This window comes from Pagrus major, chromosome 3 (genome assembly GCF_040436345.1).
Source record: "Pagrus major chromosome 3, Pma_NU_1.0".
Lineage (NCBI taxonomy): Eukaryota > Metazoa > Chordata > Actinopteri > Spariformes > Sparidae > Pagrus > Pagrus major.
Genome location: NC_133217.1, coordinates 11,771,262 through 11,794,701, shown reverse-complemented (window position 1 = coordinate 11,794,701; position 23,440 = coordinate 11,771,262). Strand labels below are relative to the sequence as shown.

The window sequence follows — 23,440 nt, the reverse complement described above, 5'->3', positions numbered from 1 at the left end:
CTGGTGTGTTCACACACACACACACGCGCACACACACACACACACACACTTGCGCACGCACACACACACACGAGAAGCTGGCCAGCACATTAGGATACAAGCACATGAACACACACTCCTGACTCCCATCTCAGTGAAACAATGGGTGGAAAAAACCTCCCCGAGAAAATCCGACCATCACATCAGCTTGGCATAAACGCTTGGAACCACGAGAGCCTTTTCATCGAACAAACACTTAAACGGGTGTCTGCGGGGACTTATCAAAAGCAGTACAGTGATGATGATAATAATAATACCAGCTGGAGACTGGGGTGGGGTGTCTGGGGGGGGGGATAACAACGATCCTGTCACCGTAAACAGTCATTAGCCGTCATTAGCTCTGCACGGCTGGCACTCACCCACCGACAAGACGCAGGCAAGGCAGCTAATTCAGGCAAGGCATACAGAAGTTATTAGGGTGTTATGCAGCGCTTTAGGCTGGGAAGCGACTTCATTTATACTGTCTGCCACTGTGGGATTTAAAGGGAGGCTGAATTTCCGGCTGCAGAATGAGAACATGGGAACGGCTCAGGGCAGAAAAAGAAGCCGGGTGGAGTTTTATAGCTCTATAGAGGGGGGGGTGTAGTGTTAGGAGTGTGCAAAAGAGTTGTGTGTGTGCATGTGTGTTTAAGAGAGCTGGAGATGGTTGCTACTGTATGTGCGAATATATGAGTGTTTTTGTGGCTTTGAACGTGTGTGTGTGAGAGAGCGAGGTTATGTTAAAGCAGTGATTTCTAACTTTCTTCCTTAAAGGACAGGTTCACCCAAAAATTAAAATTCAGTCATTATCTACTCACCCCGATTGCTGATGGAAAGTAGGGTGAAGTTTCGTAGTCCGTAAAACATTTTTGGAGCATCACACCAAAACAGCTTTGCAGCATTCTTCTAAACAACTAAAGTACATGGGGACTTGTTTTAAAACGGAAAAAAAACAACAGGCAATGGAATAAAAATTGCTCCATACAGTTTTTGCGGTGCAAACCAAGTCTCTGGAAGCCTCAAGATGCCAAATTGATTTGAAAAGACGTTATATACACTCCTGACATGAGGTCGAGCTTGTTCACCTGCTTCAGAAGTTCAAAGTTCAAAGTTCAAAGTTCAAAGTCGACTTTATTGTCAAAACTGCAATATGTACAAGACATACAGAGAATTGAAATTGTGTTTCCCTCTGTCCAGACAGAAATAAGAAATATAAGAATATAAAATAAAATAGAAATATAGATCTAAAAATAAAAATAAAAATAAAATATGTACAGCTAAGAGACATTCGGGAATATAAAGTCCGGAGATATAAATAGTGTGGAATAGGTATGTCAGTATTGGGATTGGATATAAATATAGATATAAATATGGCAGTTTGATATAAATATGACAGTATAAAATGGTGTGAACTGGTCTATGACAATGAAATTGTAAACATTCTTACACAGTGCAAATAGATTTTAAAGTGTTTTTGAGTTGTAAAAGTGGCTGGTGCCATGGGGGGGGGGTCAACAATGTCCATAGTTAGTGGGGGCAGCGGGCGGAGAAGGAGAAGGAAGGGGGGGCAGCGCTGGGAGGGAGTTCAGCATCCTGATGGCCTGATGAATGAAACTGTCTCTCAGTCTGCTGGTTCTCGCTCGGAGGCTCCTCATCCTCCTCCCGGAAGGCAGGAGACTGAAGAGTTGGTGGTTGGGGTGGGTGGGGTCGCCCGCAGTGCTGAGTGCTTTGCGGGCCAGACGTGTGCTGTAAGTGTCCTGGAGGGAGGGGAGGGAGGCACCGATGATCCTCTCAGCTGCTCTTACTATGCGCTGCAGGGTCTTCTTGCAGGATGCAGTGCAGCTGCCGTACCACACAGTGATGCAGCTGGTCAGGATGCTCTCGGTGGTTCCACGGTAGAAGGTTGTCATGATGTGGACTGGTGCTCTGGCTCTTCTCAGTCTGCGGAGGAAGTAGAGGCGCTGCTGAGCTTTCCTGGCCAGTGATGCGGTGTTCCTGCTCCAGGAGAGGTCCTCAGAGAGGTGCACACCCAGGAACCTGGTGCTGCTCACTCTCTCCACAGCAGCTCCATTGATAGTCAGTGGAGGGTGCTGGGTGGAGGCTCTCCGGAAGTCGACAACAATCTCCTTTGTCTTCTCCACGTTCAGAGAGAGATTGTTGTCTCTGCACCACTTGGCCAGTTGGCTCACCTCATCCCTGTAGTTTGACTCATTGTTGTTGTTGATGAGCCCCACCACAGTCGTGTCATCCGCAAACTTGACGAAGAGGTTGGTGTTGTGTGTTGGTGTGCAGTCATGGGTCAGCAGGGTGAACAGTAAGGGGCTGAGCACGCATCCTTGGGGAGCCCCTGTGTTCAGCACGATGGTGCTGGATGCGCTGCTGCCGACCCGGACTGCCTGTGGTCTTCCTGTCAGGAAGTCCAGCAACCAGTTACGGAGTGAGGTGTTTAGTCCTAAACAGTCCAGTTTCTGTATCAGCTGCTGGGGGATGATTGTGTTAAAAGCTGAACTGAAATCCAAGAACAACATCCTCACATATGAGTCCTTAGAATCCAGGTGGGTGAGAGCTGAGTGGAGGGCGGTGGAGATTGCATCATCAGTGGACCGGTTGGCCCGATATGCAAACTGGTACGGGTCCAGGGAGGGAGGTAGGATGGATTTGATGTGCTGCATGACTAACCGCTCGAAGCACTTCATGATGATGGGGGTCAGTGCCACGGGGCGGTAGTCGTTGAAGCACGATGGGGAGGTCTTCTTTGGGACCGGGATGATGGTGGTGTTCTTGAAGCAGGTGGGGACAACAGCTTGGCTCAGGGAGGTGTTGAAGATGTCTGTGAGGACATCTGTGAGCTCCTCTGCACAGTCCTTCAGCACACGACCAGGAATGTTGTCCGGTCCTGCAGCTTTGCGAGCGTTGATCCTGGAGAGGGATCTCCTCATGCTGGCTGGAGTCAGGGACAGCACCTGGTCATCTGGAGGGGGTGTTGTCTTCTGTGCAGGTGTGGTGTTGTCGGCTTCAAACCGTCCAAAGAAGTGGTTCAGATCGTTCAGCAGAGTGATGTTGTTGTCACAGGTCTGTGGTCGAGGTTTGAAGGAGTGCGCATTAACACCTTTAGCATAATAGCTGAGTGTGAGTGAAGTTCTCGGCTTAAAAGAGGGAGTAAATAATTCTAATTAATTTGGGATGTCTGGACTTCTGAAGACTTACAGTGGAACAGCTGTATCGAGTTTTGTTGTGAAGCTCCAGAAATGTTTTGTGGACTACAGAACTTGAATAGATAATGACTGAATTTTTAGTTTTCGGTGAATTTGTCCTTTAAGGTACCCATTTTCTCTTATTGAGTAAACTGACAACAACCAGCTCAGTGACATATTTTATGGATATTTCATATCAAAATCAAAGAGTGAAGAGTGAACCAGATAACTGCAGGAAGTTTATATAAAACAAACTATTTGGATGAATTTTAAGCAGATTATTTTATGTTGATATTGCATCAGAAATGAGTTTTTCTGATAAATTAAGTAACTTTGTATACAATTTTCTTTCTACATAAGTGTTTCTTTCATTTTCAATAATAATATTTACTTAATAGGTTTCTTTTTTTGCCAAATTGAGTGTTTTCTCCTCCCAGATGCTTGGCTTTTGTTCCATTTGCTCATTAGTTGTTTTAACTGCATACTTTTCTAATGCATGATGAGACTGTAGCAGAGAGTGAAGGCTCTGTGTTAAGGCCTTCATCGTGCCCTTATCCTGTAAGATTTCTTTGAAGTCTGTATCATAAATAATAATATAAACTTTATTTAGTTTTCTTTGCAGAGATGAATGAAATGCTGACCTATAGGGCCTAGTGTTTTTCTTACACCTCTTAAAATTAGGAAGGCCTGGCGACCCCCCATGAAACTTTGGTGACCCTGAATTGGAGTCAGGACCCCTAGGTTGGGAACCAGTATATTAAAGAGTTTTTAAAAGTGAGATATCCATCCATCCATATCCAATCCATGCATTGTTTAACGGACACATGCAGACCGCTGAGCGGCTGCTCAGCTGTTGCTCCACGCTCTGCTATTTCCGTCTCAACCCGAAGCTTTGACCACATGACAGCCGGTGTGTTGCGAGCGACGCCTCACTTTTTGACCCTGGATTTCACGAGCTGTTTTGGGAGTGTGTGAGAGTCATCCCCTTCCTGAAGCCGCTTGAAAGGGCTTATTAATTCCTTGTACAAATCCCCAAATTTCTGTGTGCGACTCTAAAGCATATTTTGTGGTGTATTTGCGCCGCGGCATTTCAAGCGAGTGTGCATGAGGCCTTCTTTTTGCCTAGCGTGTGTGTGTGTGCACGAGACAGAAAGAAAGAGTTTGCACTAAGCCTGCTAGGTGATGCATGGGGATTACTACTCACAGCCACCCTTCAAGGCTTATCCCTCTGCTTGCTGGAGGTTCACGTTTATTTAAATAGCCTTCTAATGACTTGCAGAGGTTTTAGGCGAGGATATGTGCCAAAACAGTGACTATAAAATAATCAGCTTCCTGGAGCCAGGAGCTCCCCACCGTTTTGGGAATGCAGCCGCCGGCTATGGCAGTTGTTGGTCAGCGTCTGAGCTTCATCAAATGGGGTCTGAGCTCCACTTTACAGGAAAAGTCAGAGAAAGAGTTCACAAAAATGGCTGACGTGTAAAGCAGTAGGGGGAAAAAAAGGTTGGCTGTGGTGAGAACACAGTGTGGCACTTAAGGCGCATACAGTACCATGTACTTGTGAGGCTGTGAATCTCTCTGTCATCCTTGCTGGTATTCTCTCAAGCCTTTTTGGCAGATATGACTGGAACAGCGTAAAGGAAGGATGCAGAAAACCGTTTGAGTCGTGACAGATCAGCATTTTCAACAATCTTTCATAAAGAAATACCTGGAATAGGTGTGTCAGACAGGATAGATCTATCAAACTGATGGATTTGCGCTTCTCCTGCTCTCTGAGCCAAATACATCACACACAGAGATCGTGATAGCAGAAGATGTACCACATAAGGTCGAAGGAAGGTATACCATTCTTTGTCAACAGAGGAAACATATCTATGGTAACATTCAGGTGTGGATCATAATAGGGCTGCAACTAATGGATATTTACATTATCAGTTAATCTGATGATTATCTTCATGATTAAAAAAATGCCCATAACAGTTTCCCTGAGCCTCTTTTGTCTAACTGACAGTCCAAGACTCTTCATTTAAGATCATAAATGACAAAGAAAAGCAGCAAATCCTCACATTTAAGAAGCCCGACATAGTAAGTGTTTGGCATTTTTGTTTGAAAAACAACTGAAACAATCAATAAGTTATCAGTCTGATAGTCTAATTATTAGTTAGTTTAATTATTGATGTACAGTCAAAACGATGTATTTAAGGTACAGAGATACCACATCAAAAAGTTCAATAAAGTGCTGACATATACCAGTCAAAATAGACTCACAGGTATACAGTTGCAACACAAGAAGTCACACAAACACACACACACACAGCGTGCTGAGCGTTAGACACATATTGTAAGTTTTAATGAGCCGAGTGGGTCTCCGTCTCTGTGGGGCAGCAGAAAGTCATCAGCAGAGTTCAGCTCCGCGCTGTCTGCTCCAGAGACTGGCGTTAGTCACACAGCATCACACCTAACTTACTTCCTCACACATCCTCATGCTCCTGACTCCCGCTCGCCTGCTCGCTCTCACACCTCCAACTCTCTTTTCCCTCACGCGCCTCCTCCCTCCTCGTCAAACCCTCGCCGTATCTCCGTACTGTTCATTCTCTCACCCTCTGTTCTCTCAGTTACACCTTCTTCATTCCATTCTGCCTCCCTTTTCTCCCTCTTTTCTGTTCTCCACTCCCTCCGTTTCCTCTGCTCATTATCCGAGCAGCGCTTTGACGACAAAAGGAGGCTAGGTTAAAATGTCACACCTGGCTGTTACATTTCATACTGCACATTCTTGCTGACATGTCAAGGTAACCAATCAGTGTTACCACGGGGATTATGAAGATCGTGACACTTTTTTGTAAGGGAGGCCGACGTGTCAGGGTACAGCAGAGAGACAGCTCAATAGGGGAACACATTGGTTTTATGATGAGATGAAATGTGTGCGGCACAGGCCAAATGCCTGAAACACTGAGCATATTTCTTCTCATCCTCCCTGGATTCACCACAGGGTCGCTATGACCCAGTGTGCACCAGTTGGGTTTAGTCACATGGAAGTATTTCTCAGCACAGCTCATAAAACAAACACTATATTATCAGCCGCGCTGTTTCTGGTAAGTTTCATCACACACTAAGTGAAAGGTCGAGCTAGAAACCACACTGCACTCTTCATTGTGAACATTAAGCCCCTCTTCCTGAGAGCGCAACTTAGATTAACAAACAACCACTTGTCTCACACACGCTATATGTCAGAGGGGCAGCAACAAGATATTTGTTTTCATTACTGTGTGGGTGTCATCAAGTCATGCTGGTGAGGGGAAATAATAATATTAATGGAGGCCAAATTGAATTAAAGCATGGATTTGACCGTGGGTTTTCTCAATGTCATGGACTGACATACGGATTCCTCTATCTGCCTCCTACACACACACACACACATACACGGACAAACACACAAATACAAATAAATCCCTTTGCTGGGAATGAGGTCCCTCAATCTCCACAAACAATCAGATAATCCTTCAGGAATCCTTCACTTCTCTTGGTCTCTCTATCACAAATGGAGAGAGAGACGGAGAGAGGCAGGCATACACCCACTCACAGCCACACACACACACACACACACACACACACACACACACACACACACAATCAATTCACAGTAGCTGTGTTTATCCTAAAATAGAGTATACTCATCTTAAGCAGCTCAAGGTGGCGTCACTGAGTTTACCATATAAATGACCTGCCTGACTGTCGAAAGATAACACTAACTCTGTTGACTAAAGTGCTATAAAGTGTTTTGTGCAAGCTCGGATGAACAGTGTGTGCGTGTGTGTGAGAGTGTGTGTGTGTGGTCTTTCTGTATCAATATACGCCCGTGCGATTAGACAATTTATCTCCTACTGCCTTTTGCAAAGATAAAGACGAGCACTCCTCATGTCTATTGTCTGTTTTGGTCACCAGCACCGCTCCACGTTGCCAGATCTCTCAGCCAACGCTACAGCCTAACTCATTTGCCAAACATAACAGGGCTGGCTGAAAATGAAGCCGACTGGCAACCAGAGCGTTGCCACTTGGCTGTGGCGCCCTGCCTGCTATCTGTTACAGTGTTGCATTAGAGAATCTAAAAAGGACTTCAGTGAGCTACTTGCACCTGCTTCAGCTTGTCGGGTGACAGAGTGCGCGGCACAGCCTTGTAGAAACATTAAGCCATAAGGAAAAAGAGGTGATTTTTTTTATATATCTGCTTCAACACTATCTGTTTGTCCTCCTCGCCTGTCTTCTCCCTGGCTTCTATCTCTTCACAGTCCACACCAACACAATGGCAGAATTAGTATTTTTAGAAAACAGACGCCTCTAGAGGTTTCTCATCAAACGCTCTCAAGACGCTACGAGCGTGCACGCTCACACAAAAAAAACAAACACACACCCACATGGTATCAGACGCACTATTTTTCATATTCACAACCACAAAAAAATAAACACACACACACAGTTCCCAAGACAAACACACACCAGCTTTACTATATTGTCATTGCACGAGGGAGAGGCCGGGGGAAGTTGGAGGGCACGGCTGCAGCGTGCACAATATAGCTGAATCTGAGAATTAGAGAAGTCTTTGAACTTGCTGCAACAGGAGCCACACAAAAGATACAACTTCAGCTTTTAAGCCACTTTTTCGCCCTCAAGATACTTACAGTAAGAAAAAAAAAAACAGTTGTGCAGAGTTGCTGACCTAAACATTTTATTTAACTGGTTAAAGTTGGAATAGCAATAGTGGCTATTTTATGAGTGGAACACACACAAACACCAGAGCTCAGGATGACAAAGCAGAGCAGGGCGCAACGGAAAAGTTAAGTAAAAGAAACAGACTTAAGAAATAAAGATCCTCGGAAAAAAGAATTACTTTGGATTATGAATACATGTGAAGACACATTTCTTGGAGTCTGTTCCCACCTCCAGAGCGGAACTTGGACAAATGTGAATCAGATCTGAATGAAGAATGCATCTGATGGCCAAGATGTGTTATTTTTCATTTGAGCTGTATCTGAAATCACCTCCTCCATCACTCATTCATTCACTTTCTCTACATTAAAAAGGCACTGCATTTTGAGTTTTATAGTGTAAAATAGTAAATATGCATGAGATACAGCGACCCTGAAATGCAAATCACAACAGTAGGTAATAAACTGTAAGAGTGGGTCGATGTTTTTCATTATTTGCTGTTGTGTTTTCCCATTTGGTGTGTTTTCTTATTTGCAGTTGTACTTTGTGACTTGTTGTGTGTTCCTATTTGGTGTTGTGATTTTCAATTTGATGTGTTTTGTCTTTTATCAATTTGATTTCCAGTTCCAGTTTTCCTATTATTGTATTTTGTGATTTGCTGTTGTGTTTTCTTATGTGCCATTGTGATTATAATACAATTAAAAGGAAAATGTGACCATATGGCCGAGTGTTTTTCAAGTTTTACCATAAATAAAACACCATCTGCACCATTAAAGTTAGTTTGCTAAGTGGCTCATGAGTTCCATTTAAAGCCCACACCTAGCTATGGGTAACTTGTGCATATGTATGTAAAGTTTTTTGCCACTTGGGGGAAACACAACAAACTGTAAATGCAACAATTACATTTTATCACCTTACAAAGTTGGTAAATTACAAAGCTGCTAAATGCTCACATACATGTTCACCAGCTTGTAGCTAACTTTGTTTATATGCTGCCTGGTGGTGGCGAGGTAGCGTACAGATGATTTATAAGAACTTTTGTGGGCCTTAACACCAAAACAATGAACTGAAATGAACTAAAATGAGCTTGTTGTTAATCCCCTGTTGTTCTGTCATCATGAGTGACCACTTTAACATTGCACAAACTCATCTGATCCATTACCAGTTTTAAAATATTGATTATCGCAGTTTTAATGATAACATAAATCAATAATTCAGCCATTTGTGGGACAATGTTTTTCAACAAGTGGCAATGTTTAGATGAACATAATTTTTTTTCTGTGTCAATCATCTTCGATAAAGAAGTGTCACGTGAAGGAACAAGTAATAACACATGACTGTTTCAAGTATGCGAGTGTGGGGGTGAGTTCAAGTCAGGTCACATGAAGTACATCTCTCACTGGGTTTCACAAGACAAAAGACAAACGACAAAAAAGACAAAAAACACTGATAATCTCATCCAAACCTTCTTTCCCCAACAGGAAATCCAGGAAGTGGTAGGTGTAGGCCACACCCACTTTAGTCTCCACCTGAGGCCGTCGCAGGGTGGAGTAGATATTGCCTGGGCTTCGCCTCTCTTCTGCCTTCCTCAACTTCGGAAGCCTACACCCCATGTCTCTGTTATAGAGGAGAGGAGATTAAAAAAAGACGGGAGATGAAAAGAGAGAGAAACAGAGGAGGGTGCTAACTAAGACTCAAGTGGGAGACATGAAATTGATAGAGTTTCTAAATATACAGAAGACATTAGCACTTGCAATAGAGTGTGTGCGATAGTCACACAACTCTGAATGCTATGGCGCATGTGCAAGGTCCTCGGAAATAAAGTCTTTCTCGACACACACACACACACATACACACACTACAATCATACTGAAATGTGAAAGTGTCAGCCATTACCTGCTTGGTGGGCTGTGATACGGGCATCTCCTAATCAAACAGGGCTGATTAGGAGCGACATGTTTGATCAGAACGAATTAAAGCAGAAATGAGACTGATTTCCTGCCCTGTCAAGCAAAGCGACATGAGACTAGATAGACAGGGAGAGGAGAGGAGAGGAGAGGAGGTTGAACTGCTAACCAATTTATATGTTGATCCAAGGGGAGCCTTGAAGCACAAAGAAAACCATGTTATTTTAGTACATTTTCAGATTCTGTAAGGACCAGTTGATGCCCTCAAGGGTAGGTGATTGGAAACAATTTGGAGAGAGCTTGAAATTTCTTTTTAAATTCCTCCTCCCCTCAATTTCGACATGCAATTTAGTCGCAAAGATCTATAAGAGCTGCAGAAAAAGAAAAACAAGAAAAACATGAGGTGTCTTTTGTGAAAAATGATTGGGAATTGAAAGTGGAGGAATGGGCGGAGGGTGTGTAAAGAGAGGAAAAGAGAGGGGAAGGAGGACAAGAGCAAAAGGGCGTGGTCTGATAACGTCAAGCTAATCGGTTGTGACAGCGTCGGCACCCTCAAACCATCACCACAGTTCCGCTTAATATCCCCGTCTGCCACAGCTTGTAAGAGCCACGCGGCTAGGCGCACATCTGCATGTCTGTGTGTGCAAGTGTGTGTATGTGTGTGTGCATATGTCTTCCCCAAAGGCAGGTCTATATCTGTATCTCTGTATCTGTTTGGGGAGCGTGGAGAATGACACAGCGGCTCCCATTGGGCCAAGTGCATGGACGTTAACTCGGCTAACGATCCTAACAGACTACATTAAGAAGGCTGGTGTGCGTTTTTGTGTGTGTGTACATTTGGTGACTTACAGCTTTGATTGCACGGTACGTGCATCTCGAAAAGGTTACAAAGTTGGGAAAAGCAGCGCCTTGGATACATTTTCATACCTCATCTGTCTTGAGACAGTACACTCTGTCATCTTAAATTTTGCAAAGAACAAGCAATTAAGAGTCATTATTCTTTCAATACAACGTGCTCTTTCATAATGAGGACAAACGAGGAGAGAGGAATAACAGTGTAGTATCTCATCTTCCCTCTCTTCTTCCTCCCATCATCTCTCTCCTTTTGACCTGTCTGTTCTCCTTTTAAACTCTAGTACCATTAGCTCTTCAATGTGTCTCAAGATTTCTAAAAAAACTCTCTCTCGCCTTGTCTGACCCCTGCCTGAATCACCTCTTTCTCTTTGGCCTCTGCTCTGCTTTTGCCTGTCTTCCTAGATTAGGACCGACACTAAACTGTTCATTTTTCCCCCCTGTTTCATTATCCTGACTTTTACTTTTGCTCCATCAGTCCACTTTTATTTTCTCAAATCTTGCTCCTTCATTCCCATCTCTATAAAATCAACTGTCTTAATCTCTACCTTTATCTTTTCAGTCATTATAATGTTATATTATGCCCTCCCTCCCTGCCCTCAAGCCTCCCAACCCTCTCCATCCTCCGTCCGTCCACTCCTTCTGTCTGGTGGCTCGGTGAGTTTCGCAGCCAAAGTGCTCCCCTGCTGAGTCCAATAAAAAACTATTACAATGTCTCCAGACGGCTAGACAGCCAAGTCGACCCTGTGTTATGACTAAGTTAGAACATTTAGATCCACTCCCAAACATTTTCCCTCCAGGGCTGTGCTTTAATACGCTCTAACTGCAGAAAGCAGGTTAATGTGGGGATGTTAAGCAGGATTCTTCTCCGGGTCGTCAGGGAAAAAGGGGGGGTCAAAGGTGAAGCATAGGGTGTAGTCAAAATATGATAATGACCCCTGACAATGGAGAAATGAACAGGAGGATATAGGGAGAGAGAGTCATTTGCATCCTTAGTCTTTCCTTAGATCCATTATTCAACTTTTCTTAGCCTTTTCCTTAGCTCTAGGATTTTATTACAATTTCCATCCTATCCAATGCAAATGATCTCAATTTTAAAAAACAATCACACTCATTCATTGTTCTTATTCATCTTTATGCATGATGCATTATGCAGTGCAAAAAAAATCGTAACTATCCGGAATAATTCACTCACCATTCTGCTGGTGGCAGCTTTGCTCTCAAATAAAACCTGATTGATTCAAGTCTTAGTCCTGACTAGCCTACAGCTCTACTGTTTGATCCAACATCTCGTCATCCTTTTCACTGTACACTGACGGTTCTGTTTCAAAACAAAGGGCCTCGCTTTAACAGATGAACTCTGTCTGTGAGGTTTAGAAACAGATCTCTGTAATTGGACACAGCATGGAATGAAAAAACAAGGTGGTTGTAGCACTGGAGAAACTCCAGTGCCTTCAAGACTCGAGGCCTTTTTCTCTACATGTTGACTTCAAACAGAATCTTTCACTCGCTCTCACACAAACAAAAATGCAGAAAAGGGCCTTGACAGCTAAAAACATCCATTAAACGGAGAGAGACGGCAGAGAGAGAGACAGATAAAAGAGGTGAAAACGAGAGAATGGAGTGAAGACGGAGACAGACACGGAGCAGCGGAGGGCTTCTCATTAGAGAATCTCTTGTAACGGAGAGTTTTGAAATGACAGCGGATTTACGCGAGAGCATAATCCGTCTGCGCTTTGCCACTGTTCTGCCACCTCCCCATGCCACTCAGAGACGGGTCGGGCGGGGGTCTGCTTCCCAAAACATAGTATTCATGCGCTGCAGAGGGAGAGCTACAGGCGGGCAAAACTCACAGCAAATATAGATTATGCCGTCGGCAAGGCTCTCCAAAAGTGCCAAAGTTAAGATACACATTTTTAGTCTCTTCTTACTGAACACTTTATATTATCCTCACCATTGTAAAAAAAATACTACAATGCATATGAATAATACATACACTGTTTAACCCATTAATCATAATCGACTACTTTGCTGACGAGCTAAAGGCAGCTGTTTGATGATAAATGAAGCAATAATGCGATACAAGGAAATAAGAGACAATGTGAAAGTCCATTATGTTCTCAGAGGTTGTTTGAGGTGAGGTTAAGTAGGTTACTTTCTTCAGTGACTGAACTGGTCTGACGTTCTCACTCTAATAGCATGGCTGTTTTAATTATTTAAAGGGACAATTCACCCCACAATCAAAATGACATATTTTCAAGTAGGGACTATTATCTTTCTACAGAACTACACAGGCCAACGAAATCACCTTGCAGAAGGGAGCGTGAAGCTACTCATCCATGAGAGTTTAGCCAACTAAACTAGATAATGCTGCAGCCATGAATGGATTAATTAAACCTTGATACAGTGGAGCAGCTCACACTTGCTTCCAATTTTGCCCAGTGGCTGCTAATGGTATCGCAGCGATAATAATTCCTGAGGCCCAAAAAGCATTTTCCCTATAGTCATTTATGACTCCATCACGAAATTTAGATCCATGTAATGTGTTTATTCAGTGGGCCGCATAACCAAGAAGTAAACCTTTTTTTTTTACGTATGCACCAGGCAAGCAATTCTCATGGGACATAACAGGCAGCATCTTTGCATTCGGTTTCAAGTTATATATTAAATCTATGGTTACACCTCAGCCAAGTAGAACGCCATTAAAGTTTACATCCTGCACTGTCACAAGCAAGAGCGTCTTGTCAAAGAGTAGATGCACGGTGATATGGTTTGCAGTTTGGTAAGAAGAAAATAGTTCATACATGTAACTGCTCACAATAGATTGTAGATTATCTTGGGTAACGAGGTCATGATTTCTAGAAGGAGACATGGCTGTTTAATTTTTAAAAGGGAATAATTTGGTGCTTTGAGCACCACAAGCTGAGAACCATCTAATTCAATTATATTCAAGAGAAGGCGAACATCTCTATGGCTGATATATTTAAAAACTGGGCAACTTACACCACAACAATATAGATGGATAAATAGTACTACAGGTAAGAGGAAAAATACAGATTTTTGGGTAAACTGTCCCTTTAAACATTCCCATAATGATTCCCTTACCAAAACCATGTGGTTCTAGTAGCCTTTACAGCCAGACCATAACCAGTTTAAACATATTTCCTTAAATGTTAATGAAACGCCAGGGATTATAGATATTTCACTATATCTGAGTCATGAGAGAGCTGTTATCAGAAGGCCCAGAATTTCTCACACCATTGTTGACTAAAGGTACTGCAAGTCCTCTGAGGCAGAGTTTTAGCTGCATGTAATATACAATAGTTGCTAGTTGTGTTCATTTTTGCACAAGATGCACTGAACTGATTTACAGCAAATAAAACTGTCACTGCTTGCTTCCAGTCTCCTTTATTATATGAATTTATGGGCCTGCTTAGAAGCCATAACTCCTGCTGCTTGTGAGTGTGCCATCTATGCAAGACATTTTTGGCTTATTAACAGCGTTTGACTCTGATTTAAGTCACTTTTTATTGCTTTGTGGTTGTTTGACAAGAAAAACAAAGGGTATGTCAATATAACTGCTGCATTATCATCAAGATCTTGTATCATATTGCATGTGATTCAATGGATTTCAAAATTAGAGGTGACAGACAGAGTTCCTGGGGAGTGGGCTTCCCACCCACTGAGGCTGGAGCTCCACTCAGTTTCTATCCAAGGATGGGGGTATGGTGATGATAGGGGGGAAAGGGAAGGACTGCAAGAGGAAGAAAGAGAAGGAAAAAAGGAGGACGACAGACAGGGAGCAGACTGGGAGCATGTCAAGTTGCCTGGAGGGAGGTGCGATTCCCCCAAGCAACAAAGTAATCACCTCAAACAGTGTTTTAATGAGGCTGCATGGGGAGGATAAAAACAAATTATGACACTGATGTATCGGTGTGTCTCGCAGCTCCTTGAGCAGCCTAGTTTGCTCTAAAAAAGAACAGTTTGTGAACAAAGGCGCACCACTTGGACTGGGGGCAACAATTCACGGGCTGGCTCTCCGGGTACTTGAACTCACCATTTAACATTTTAGACAACTGAGGGGTGAGAACAGCTGATGACTTATTGAATATCAAGCCCACTGTGATAAACTGGGTGTCACTCACCACAAATGAGTGCTTTTTCAAAACGCTGCCACGCTATATGGTGAGCACCCATACATACCCATGTAACTAATTGATGCCCCTGTGCAGTCTTGCTTGAAATTACACGTTTCTGGCTTTCCTATTTTCCTACTTTGGCGCGTTCAACCTGAACCTCTCTCTCTCTCACACACACACACACACACACACTCACTCTCCCAACACGTGGGTGCTGCCCGTTAACGCCGGTAGTTTAGTGAACGGGAAATGATACATGACAGGTCGCTTATGCACCGAGGCGCACACACACACGCGCGCTTCCATCTGCGCTCGGCACATTTACTCCGTCACGCATATCTTGAGTTCACTTCAACCTGTGACAAGTGAGCAGAGGGGCATATTCATTTCGTTCCGCCACGAATACAAATGGCACACAACATCACACAAATCAAACGACTGGCTGGACGTCTAAACCCGGAGGATTTATCTCTAATGTGTTTTATTGTGAAAGGCGTCCAGAGACTTCCCCGTCACTCCTTGACTTTAATTTTTGGGGAGGGCATTTCCGCCTCTCTATGTCCATAACTCTCTTTAAAGTTGTTGTTTTTTATTATTATCTAAAATTGACATGACGCAATGACAGAAAACCTCGGTTGTTTTTGAAATGTAAGTGAGTTTTGCTAACTCACGCTCATAAGAATCATCCAAACGTCAACGAAATGCTCATAAATTGGTGTGATTGTTGTTTATTTTGCGGAATAAAAAGAGTTCAACTCACCAGTCAAGTCGTTTCCCAGTGTGTGCTGCTGGATGTGCGTCCCTCCTCCTCCTCTCTCTGTGATGTCTTCACTGGCTTTCTGTCCTCCGTCACGGATCAGATAGCTGCGGTCCAAATGGGAAGAAAACATGAATCCTCCATTTAATAAACTGCAACTGACTGCTGCTGCTGCTGCTGAATCTCACGGGCAGCTCATGATCAACACTCCGTCTACCTCAGCTGTCAGCATCGTGTGTGAAGAGGAGGGGAGGCGGTCTGCGCACATCCTCTCTCCTCCCTGTTGTCTCTCACGAGCTGCCCTCCAAGGTTGGATACTCTTTAAAAGACTTTAAATTGATAAAACTACCCGTGTGATAGTAACATTCTCAGAATAAAAGTAGGGGAGATAAACTGATTGCACAGTTTCCAAATATTTCTGCTCCACTTGTCAAATAAGTTACTGGTTCAGTGTGTTAGTCACACGTGGATGCTCCCATTAAGGTTATCCAGGTTAGAGGTGTTTGTGTTGTTCAAGGTTGTCCTTTGGAAAATTCATATTTCATAAGAAGCTATCCAGACTAATCCATAATTCAGAAACGTCTGACTGGGGGGTAGTAAAGGGTGGGGCTGATGGGTGGTCGCAGGCTGGACAGGACCCCCCTGGGGAGCCAAGTCGCACCACCAGACTGTGACAAAAACAAAACGCTCTGTGACCAAGAGATGATGGGCTTGTTGCCAGGGAAGACCAGGAATCCAACCCTGACAGAAAAGCAGCCGCCGCTGACAGGCTTATATAGAGGCTGGGGGCTCCAGCATCACCACCCGATAACAGAAAGTGTGAAATAAAACAGCCAGTTTTTAAAAAATATCCCCCCAAAAATGCGCAACTGGTGTTCAAAATAATGCAAATAAAACTTAAGACCTTCACGAGCTTAAATAACAAACTTCAACTTTTATTTTTCCAAAACAAAATCAAACATGAACACTTAACAAACCAAACCTAACAGTGCAGCGGCACAGGCTCCCTGAACACAACAATTCCATCGATACAATCACACGTCTGAGGTCAAATAAAACTATGCGCAACTGGGTGAAAAATAAAATTAGAAAAGAAATCTGTGGTGCACACCAAATACCAAAATGTGCATCTCCGAACACAAAGCTGCTCTTTAAGTGTATAAATCTAACAAAAGACAAATGAAGTGCACTTGCTGGAAAGAAAATCTATAAAAGAATCATCTCTCACTCATTCGACGTCAGTAAAATGCTTTGTGCAAGATCACCTGCAAGTACATTAAAACCCAAACTGCTGAGAGAAACAACTAGTATAAAGTAAACCATGTACAGTGAATGTTTCCCCAAAGAAACAGGGAGCACCTTACATTCAATCATGTCCTTCATTTGCAAAGTGGCTTAAAACTGCTTTTCGCACTTTTTTTTTATCCTCCAAACTTAAGGTGATTGACAAGTAATGGGGAAAAAAATTTGATGTTGTGATTGTCCTTGGAACCAGTCACAGGATGAGGCAGTTTAGAAATGCAAAATACAAATCTCAGAGGAACTTGAAATAGTCTGCTGTTTGACCAAGACGAGAAATCCGTGATACTGATGAGGCGCTAAAATGTGACAAAATTGCCATTCATTTAATGCCTCAAGCGACACCCAATTAAATAGACCGCAAAATAAATGCGAGTGCTTGAAATGAATGGAAGTGTCCGTATGCTGTAGTGGACCAGTTAATGAAATTTCTTAATCAGATGAGCTAAAGAAGCACTCTGCTCCATTGCCGACACAACCAGATTGCAAGACATTGTTACAATATATATATATATAAACAAACCTTTTTTTCTGTAGAGAGCCCTTGCAGAAGCTATAAAAGGTCAAACCAAACAAACATTTAAAATAACTCCAAAATAAATAATAAAACATAAAATATAAATAGGCACAAAGGGTGAGCTTAAAAGTCTTTTTTTGGGATACAAAGGAAAGCAAAAAGAAACAAACAAAAGTGAGCCCATATATTCAGCTGGTAAGGTGAGGGTGCTCTGCTCTTCTTGTGTGAATGTTACTGTGATCAATGTGGGTTAAAAGTGGTTCTACCACACGACAGGGATCCCTGTGGTCAAAGTGACTGTGATCAAACTAGTACAGTCAAAAGTGGAGAGCTCCTGCAGTCTGGTGTTAAACTGGGTCTCAGTAGTTGAAGGAAAGGAGGAGAGAGGAGGGCTTTCTGAAAACAGTGTGAGGAGTTGGGTTGCTTCCAGCCGTCCGTAACATCAAGATGTCATCCTGTCTGCGTTTTGACTCACTGCAGCCACTGTATCTATGGGAGCAGAGGAACAGAAAACAATATCACAGGCAATCAATTACACACCCAATAAGGGATAGGCATTTTAAAAGCTGTGTTGGTCAGATATCAACCACATTCCTGAGGTTTACTGTGTGTTTGTGCTACAGCAGTAAAGAATGAGAACAAGGGACGCTGAGGACGGAAATTAATGGACTAATGCTTGGCATGACTAGTTAAAGGAGGAGCAAAGTGATTGTGAAACAGCTAAATATGGACAGGCAACCATGTACAATGCAAGGCTAACAGAATGCAGGGTTTTCTCCCAACCAAACGCAACACCCCAAGTATTTTGCACTGATCAACCTACTCCTCCTTGAGTAAGGTGTCTCGTGGCCCTCTACTGTATCCCTGCTAGGACAGCTCTTTGTTTTACCTTGTGGGGGGGCTTGGCAGGCTGTGGACTACAGCACAGTCAGCATAGTCTGGACTCCACAGTCCACAAAGTTCTGGAAATGAAGAATAACATTACAAAAAGCTTTATGAGAACAATCTCACGGTGATGCTTCAAAGATACAAACAGCTGGCATAAAAATGGGTTCAACGTACACATGATTATCTTTGTATGATTCGGGATTTTAAGAATTGTTGGCACACACGGTCCATTCTTCAGGATGTCAGCACTGGCCAGACAACACCATCTAGTGGCCTGCATGAACACTGCAGTTTGTGGACAATTTGTTGCCACACACAGGCGTACACAGTGGCTGCGTACTGAGTACAGGGCATCATTGTCATTCACGAACTGTAACCAACTATCGTATGTCTCACTTACATGTAAGAAAACAGCAAACATTATATTAAAAACATTAACAACAAACATGACTATTGTTAGTACTCACTGCTGTTAAGCTAGTATGTCAGTATTGGGAAAGTTTGGCTGAGCTTTCTCTACTATTCTTGTGCAACTAGCTTGCTAATAGCTTTAGCAATATATCTGCTAAGCCTTGTGGAAGACTTGAGTCATGCGCAATGAGTGCACGGGCAGAGTGCGTGCAGGCAGGCATTTAAGTAGACGGATAGCCGGTCCAATCTTTTCATATGGGCCGAATGGAAAAATTGTACCAGCTTATCAGAGGCCTGCAACAGCCACAGAAACTGGATTTTTTCTCTTTTATTTGTCAGAGAATATGATTTGTTGAATGCTGTCGGGATGTGAACAGATTTTCTACAAATATAACAAAAAATTCTTCAAGAAAAACTTACCAACCATCTGCCTCAAACAGCAGATCAATTGATTATAAAAAATAATCATGAGTTGCAGCCTTAATCTCAAATGAGAAGAGATGCCTGTCGCTTTGAAACTTAATAATGCTCACAGCTGCTTCTATTCCCACTAAATGCAGTCACCTGATTGACAGGCCGTGTCCTCTGGTCCGCCGTCCAGTGAGGTGGAGTGTACTGCGTGTGGGGGGAAGAGGGGTCAGCGGTCAAACAGAGGGCAACAGACAAACCCAGACGCGCCTCTAGAGGAGATGGGAGCTTGTGTGTGTGTGTGTGTGTGGAGTAGGCAGGGACACATGGATGTAAGCCAGGCCGAACCCTTCATCTCATATGCAGGAGCATATGGGCAGTGCTTCGGAGACCCGGCACGGAATGCTGTTGACTAATTGGTGTGCGTGTGTGCACATACCTGGTAGGCATAGGGGTTCTGTTGGTAGTTCATTGGCATCTGTGGGATCATGACCCCTCCCATGTTGGAGTAGGAGTACGGCTGTAAAAAGAGCCAGAAGGAACACCATAAACCACAGTACGGAGAGTTAAATTTATACAGCAAACAGTGCTGAGCAGATGTCAAAAAAACATAATTGAAATAATGAAATGAGACTGAAAGGCTACAGCAATGAGTAATTGTGTCTCATGTTGGTGTCTTTGCGAGGATTGCACTATCCCTGCTAATGTTTTTGACAGTTGGTATTGTCTGAATAATTCACCAACTCGGATATTATTAGGAATGTCATCAATCACGACATAGCCGACTTTATTTTTTTATTTTTTTTATCCTTTCTGGTAAATTGAAAAGCAAATTGATAGACCATTCTCCACCTTGTGCCTCTATTCTTGGCTGTGATAATGAGCACACTTCCCCTCAGAGAAAATAACGTTCATTTTATTTTACAGAGTGTAAATGAGAGAATAAAAAAGGTGTGTGACAGCATTACTAATGCCACACAGGGTACTGACTTGGCTTGTTATGAGATTCTTGATAGCTTGTCTATGTGCGTGTAGTTACCTGATTGTAGGGGCTGCCCCCATTGAAGATGGCTGGAGGTTGTGCCACACCCCCTCCCACGGGTGCGCAGCAGGCACAGTAGAAGTACTGAGTGGGCGTCATCCAAGGAGCTGGGCCAGCTAGGCGGGATGGCATGGACCCTAGATGACGAAAGAAATGACATGACAGTATTAAATAATACATTGACTAGCAACATATTGTATTCTGCTGCCAAACAAACACCCAATAAAGTGTATTAGAATACATACGAGAGCTCCTTTCCTTCATGATGGCAGGGCCCAGCTTGAGTTTCCGACCCTTAAAACTGATCTGTTGCTATGGAAAAAGATATTGAGAGGAAATATTACTCTCAGTAGAAGACGGAAAAAAAAACCAACAGTTCCACAGATAGACATCCACTCACCTCAATGATTGACTGAATGTTGACATCTTCATTGAAGTACACAAACCCATACCTAGAAACACACAAAAAACTCAGAATTAAAAAACACACTGATGCAATAGTAATGCAAAATATAGAAAAAACGACAATAGAACTGCAATCAATTTATGAAAGCTAGTGAATATTCATAAAACTGATATGCAAATAAACACTTCCCCAGATTACACCCACACACTCTCACACAGGTTGACTGACAAATATAGAGAACATATCCTTTATGAAAATGTAAAAACTATTAGTGTATTCATGCTTCATGAACGTCTCCCTAAACTGACTGCAGTACAGTATAATACAAAAGGGGATAGTTGTACATTTTTTCACAGCCTCTTAAAATTCCTTAGTTATTATAAAAGTCGAATAATAACTCATAACCATACATTGAAAATCTACTAATATGTCAACTAATCTGCATAAAGTATTTAAATATTTAACTCTAAACAGCAAAACTCACCCTTTGCAGATGCCTCCACGGTATGTGATAATTTTTACTTCCTTAACAGCCCCATATCTGGCAAAGAAGTCCTGCATTTCATTTTCATTCACCTGAAGGTTGAAATAATTTCAAGTGAAAAACTCAATTTAAGCTGCTATACTTGACCATCAAGAAAAGCAAAGCAGTGCACTTGTGTACTGTGCACAATGTGCAGTTCAAGTACAGTCCAACCAGGGTTTTCAACTTTTTTTCCACGCAGGAGACCTAATTTATGTGTATACTATAATCTGTTCAAAGTTACACAACATTATTGAAGTAATTTAATTACCAAGGTTTCCCTCAATAGATAAATATATGAATAAAATTATGACAAATAAAAGTCCAATGACAGCATCCATCTTCTGGGGTTAAGTGGTAACACATTCAAAGGTGCTATGGTATGGAAAATTGAATTTACAGTAGAAACTAAAACTTACAAATGAATACATTTGTATTCCATTAACTGTGTGAGTAGCAAGCAGGTTGAAAAGCTATTATACTCGAGGATATACTTGACATCTGTCAGTTTCATGCTCAAAACAGTAAATGCAAATATCTAAAACAGCAGTTTTACCTACAAATCATTAACATATTTAAAAGTTTTCACACACAAGTTTCTGATCCATGGCTTTGGTCTTTTGATCTGTGCATCCAGGGTCCAATTATGATTCTTTTCACTTATTCTCACACATGAACATGCTTTGAATACATCTGAAATCATCAAATTAAATGTGATTTTCTCTTTGAATGTGGCCATAACCAATTCTAATCTGTGTCACATGCGGGCAATAGTTTTAGTAATAGTAGGTAGTAATAATCTGATATTACCTTCATGTCAATCCCACCAACAAAGAGGGCGTTGGGAGTCAGCTTGCCCTCAGGTAGAATGTAGCCATTTGCCAACTTCAGGGCAGGTGAAAACTGGTTGCAGCTCCTGGGCTTGTGGATATCCTGACAATAAATCAACATTGGAATTATTGAGTTGCATGACAGGAAATACTACCAAATTTGCTAAATCATACTTTTTCTCTGGCCCAACAACGAAAAATCAATGGTAAAGCTACCTACAAGCTACCTACAAGCTCATGAGACTGGATGACTCCTGCATGTTTTGAACTTGATTGAGCTATCTGGCGCTGCTTTCGCGTGATTACTGTGGAAATTCAGAGTAAATCAGCTAAGCTAAAAGCAAATAAAGGCATGTATTAGCAGCAGGAACATCAATCACAAATGCCGATTTCACCATCTGAGAACAGATTTTTTTTAACTTTCCTGTAGCTAAAGTTGACACTAACTTTCCTGGCAAACATGGCAACAAACATGCTAAGTTGGTTTACATTGTTATTTGACGTTAGCTAGCTTGAAAGTGGCAAAACCTCGATCCATCCAACATGCGGCAGCTACAAAAAAAGTAAGATAATCGCATGACAAAAGTCTGTTGCGATAAATCATCGTCTACTTAACGTAGCTGTTAGTTAGCCCCAGCTAATGGTAGCTACCAGCAGCGAGCGCGCCTTTTCCAAGCCAAACCTCGCTTAATTATCTCGCTAGCTAAAGCGTCAGTTAGCACAGAAGTTAGCCGAGCATATTGACTTCAAAATCGACAAAATGCGCTCACTTACACCGAGCGGTTGTATGGCTAGAACTGTAACAGCACAGTGTCGTGAACACAAAACTTGTGACTGTAACTTACCATATCTAAAATAATTAAAACGAATAAATTAGTCAGACACCGTCAAAGGGAAGCTGCGTTTCTTCTGTCCGACAACATCCACCTCTCTATCAGCTAAAGCCACGCCCAGGTCACATGACTAATCTAACATCCTACCAAATGTTAGACAGGTTCACATCCATTTAGATGTTCAATTGTAGCCGTTTGTTTACTGACCTTATAATTTTTTACAGATTTAAATGCTAATTAAACACAGCAGCTGTTTACAAAGAAAGAAAATCATTCGGGTAAAGTTTCACAATTTAATTTTTTGAGTACATAATGATTTTAGTGGCATGGCATTCAGTAATTCAAATGTACTAACGCTGCATTTTTTCGCAATCAAAAATGTATATTTGGGGCTGGATGTGCTGCACACCCACACAGGCCAATCAGTGGGAGAGGCAGTGTGGCTGCCAGCAGAGGGCTCAGTGTAATTGCTGGATGGTGATGATGCTTTTTTAAGTGAACTATCAGCACAACCCGCCGTCCCAACCCCTGAGCCTTGTTCTCTTTTTAATGGAATATAATGGACTCATTTCAACAAAGGCAGCTGTGTCACTGTGCAGTAGTGCTCGTCGTTTTGTCTGTGACCACAACAACACAGAGAAACGCTCACCAGGTCCGACATGTATCAGGAAACGAGCGCACGCGGCGCCGCCCACCACAGAGCCGGGCTGCCATG

At 42.6% G+C, this 23,440-nt stretch overlaps 2 protein-coding genes across 3 annotated transcripts in view; both read right to left on the bottom strand.

The window, feature by feature from the left end:
- The window catches only part of rftn1a (raftlin, lipid raft linker 1a), a 28,763-nt gene extending 13,125 nt beyond the window's left edge, over positions 1 to 15,638 (bottom strand). The window contains exons 1-2 of the mRNA XM_073463007.1: positions 15,572 to 15,638; positions 9,379 to 9,530 (exon numbers count right to left, since the gene is read on the bottom strand). Of these exons, the coding sequence (XP_073319108.1) occupies positions 9,379 to 9,526 (148 nt within the window). The 5' untranslated portion in view covers positions 9,527 to 9,530; positions 15,572 to 15,638. The remainder of the gene's footprint in view (positions 1 to 9,378; positions 9,531 to 15,571) is intronic.
- Positions 15,639 to 16,482: 844 nt separating this feature from the next.
- Positions 16,483 to 22,823, bottom strand: dazl (deleted in azoospermia-like). Of its 2 annotated transcripts, XM_073463343.1 has the most exons (10): positions 22,738 to 22,823; positions 21,873 to 21,995; positions 21,024 to 21,115; positions 20,534 to 20,585; positions 20,379 to 20,445; positions 20,131 to 20,270; positions 19,531 to 19,611; positions 19,248 to 19,298; positions 18,274 to 18,346; positions 16,483 to 17,873 (listed from the first exon to the last, which is right to left on the bottom strand). In XM_073463343.1, the coding sequence occupies exons 1-9, from the start codon at positions 22,738 to 22,740 to the stop codon at positions 18,302 to 18,304; spliced, it is 654 nt and encodes a 217-aa protein (XP_073319444.1). In that variant the 5' UTR covers positions 22,741 to 22,823; the 3' UTR covers positions 16,483 to 17,873; positions 18,274 to 18,301. The 2 variants fall into 2 exon arrangements, with proteins under 2 accessions (XP_073319444.1, XP_073319442.1); XM_073463341.1 differs by lacking the exon at positions 19,248 to 19,298.
- Positions 22,824 to 23,440: the final 617 nt, after the last annotated feature.

Bases quoted from the DNA above. Each gene is read 5' to 3' on its own strand.
- dazl (XM_073463343.1), bottom strand. The intron at 20,271-20,378 runs GTATGTATTCTA...TTCGTCATCTAG, and splicing joins CATGAAGGAAAGGAGCTCTC to GGTCCATGCCATCCCGCCTA. The intron at 19,612-20,130 runs GTAACTACACGC...CTCTTTTTACAG, and splicing joins GGGGCAGCCCCTACAATCAG to CCGTACTCCTACTCCAACAT.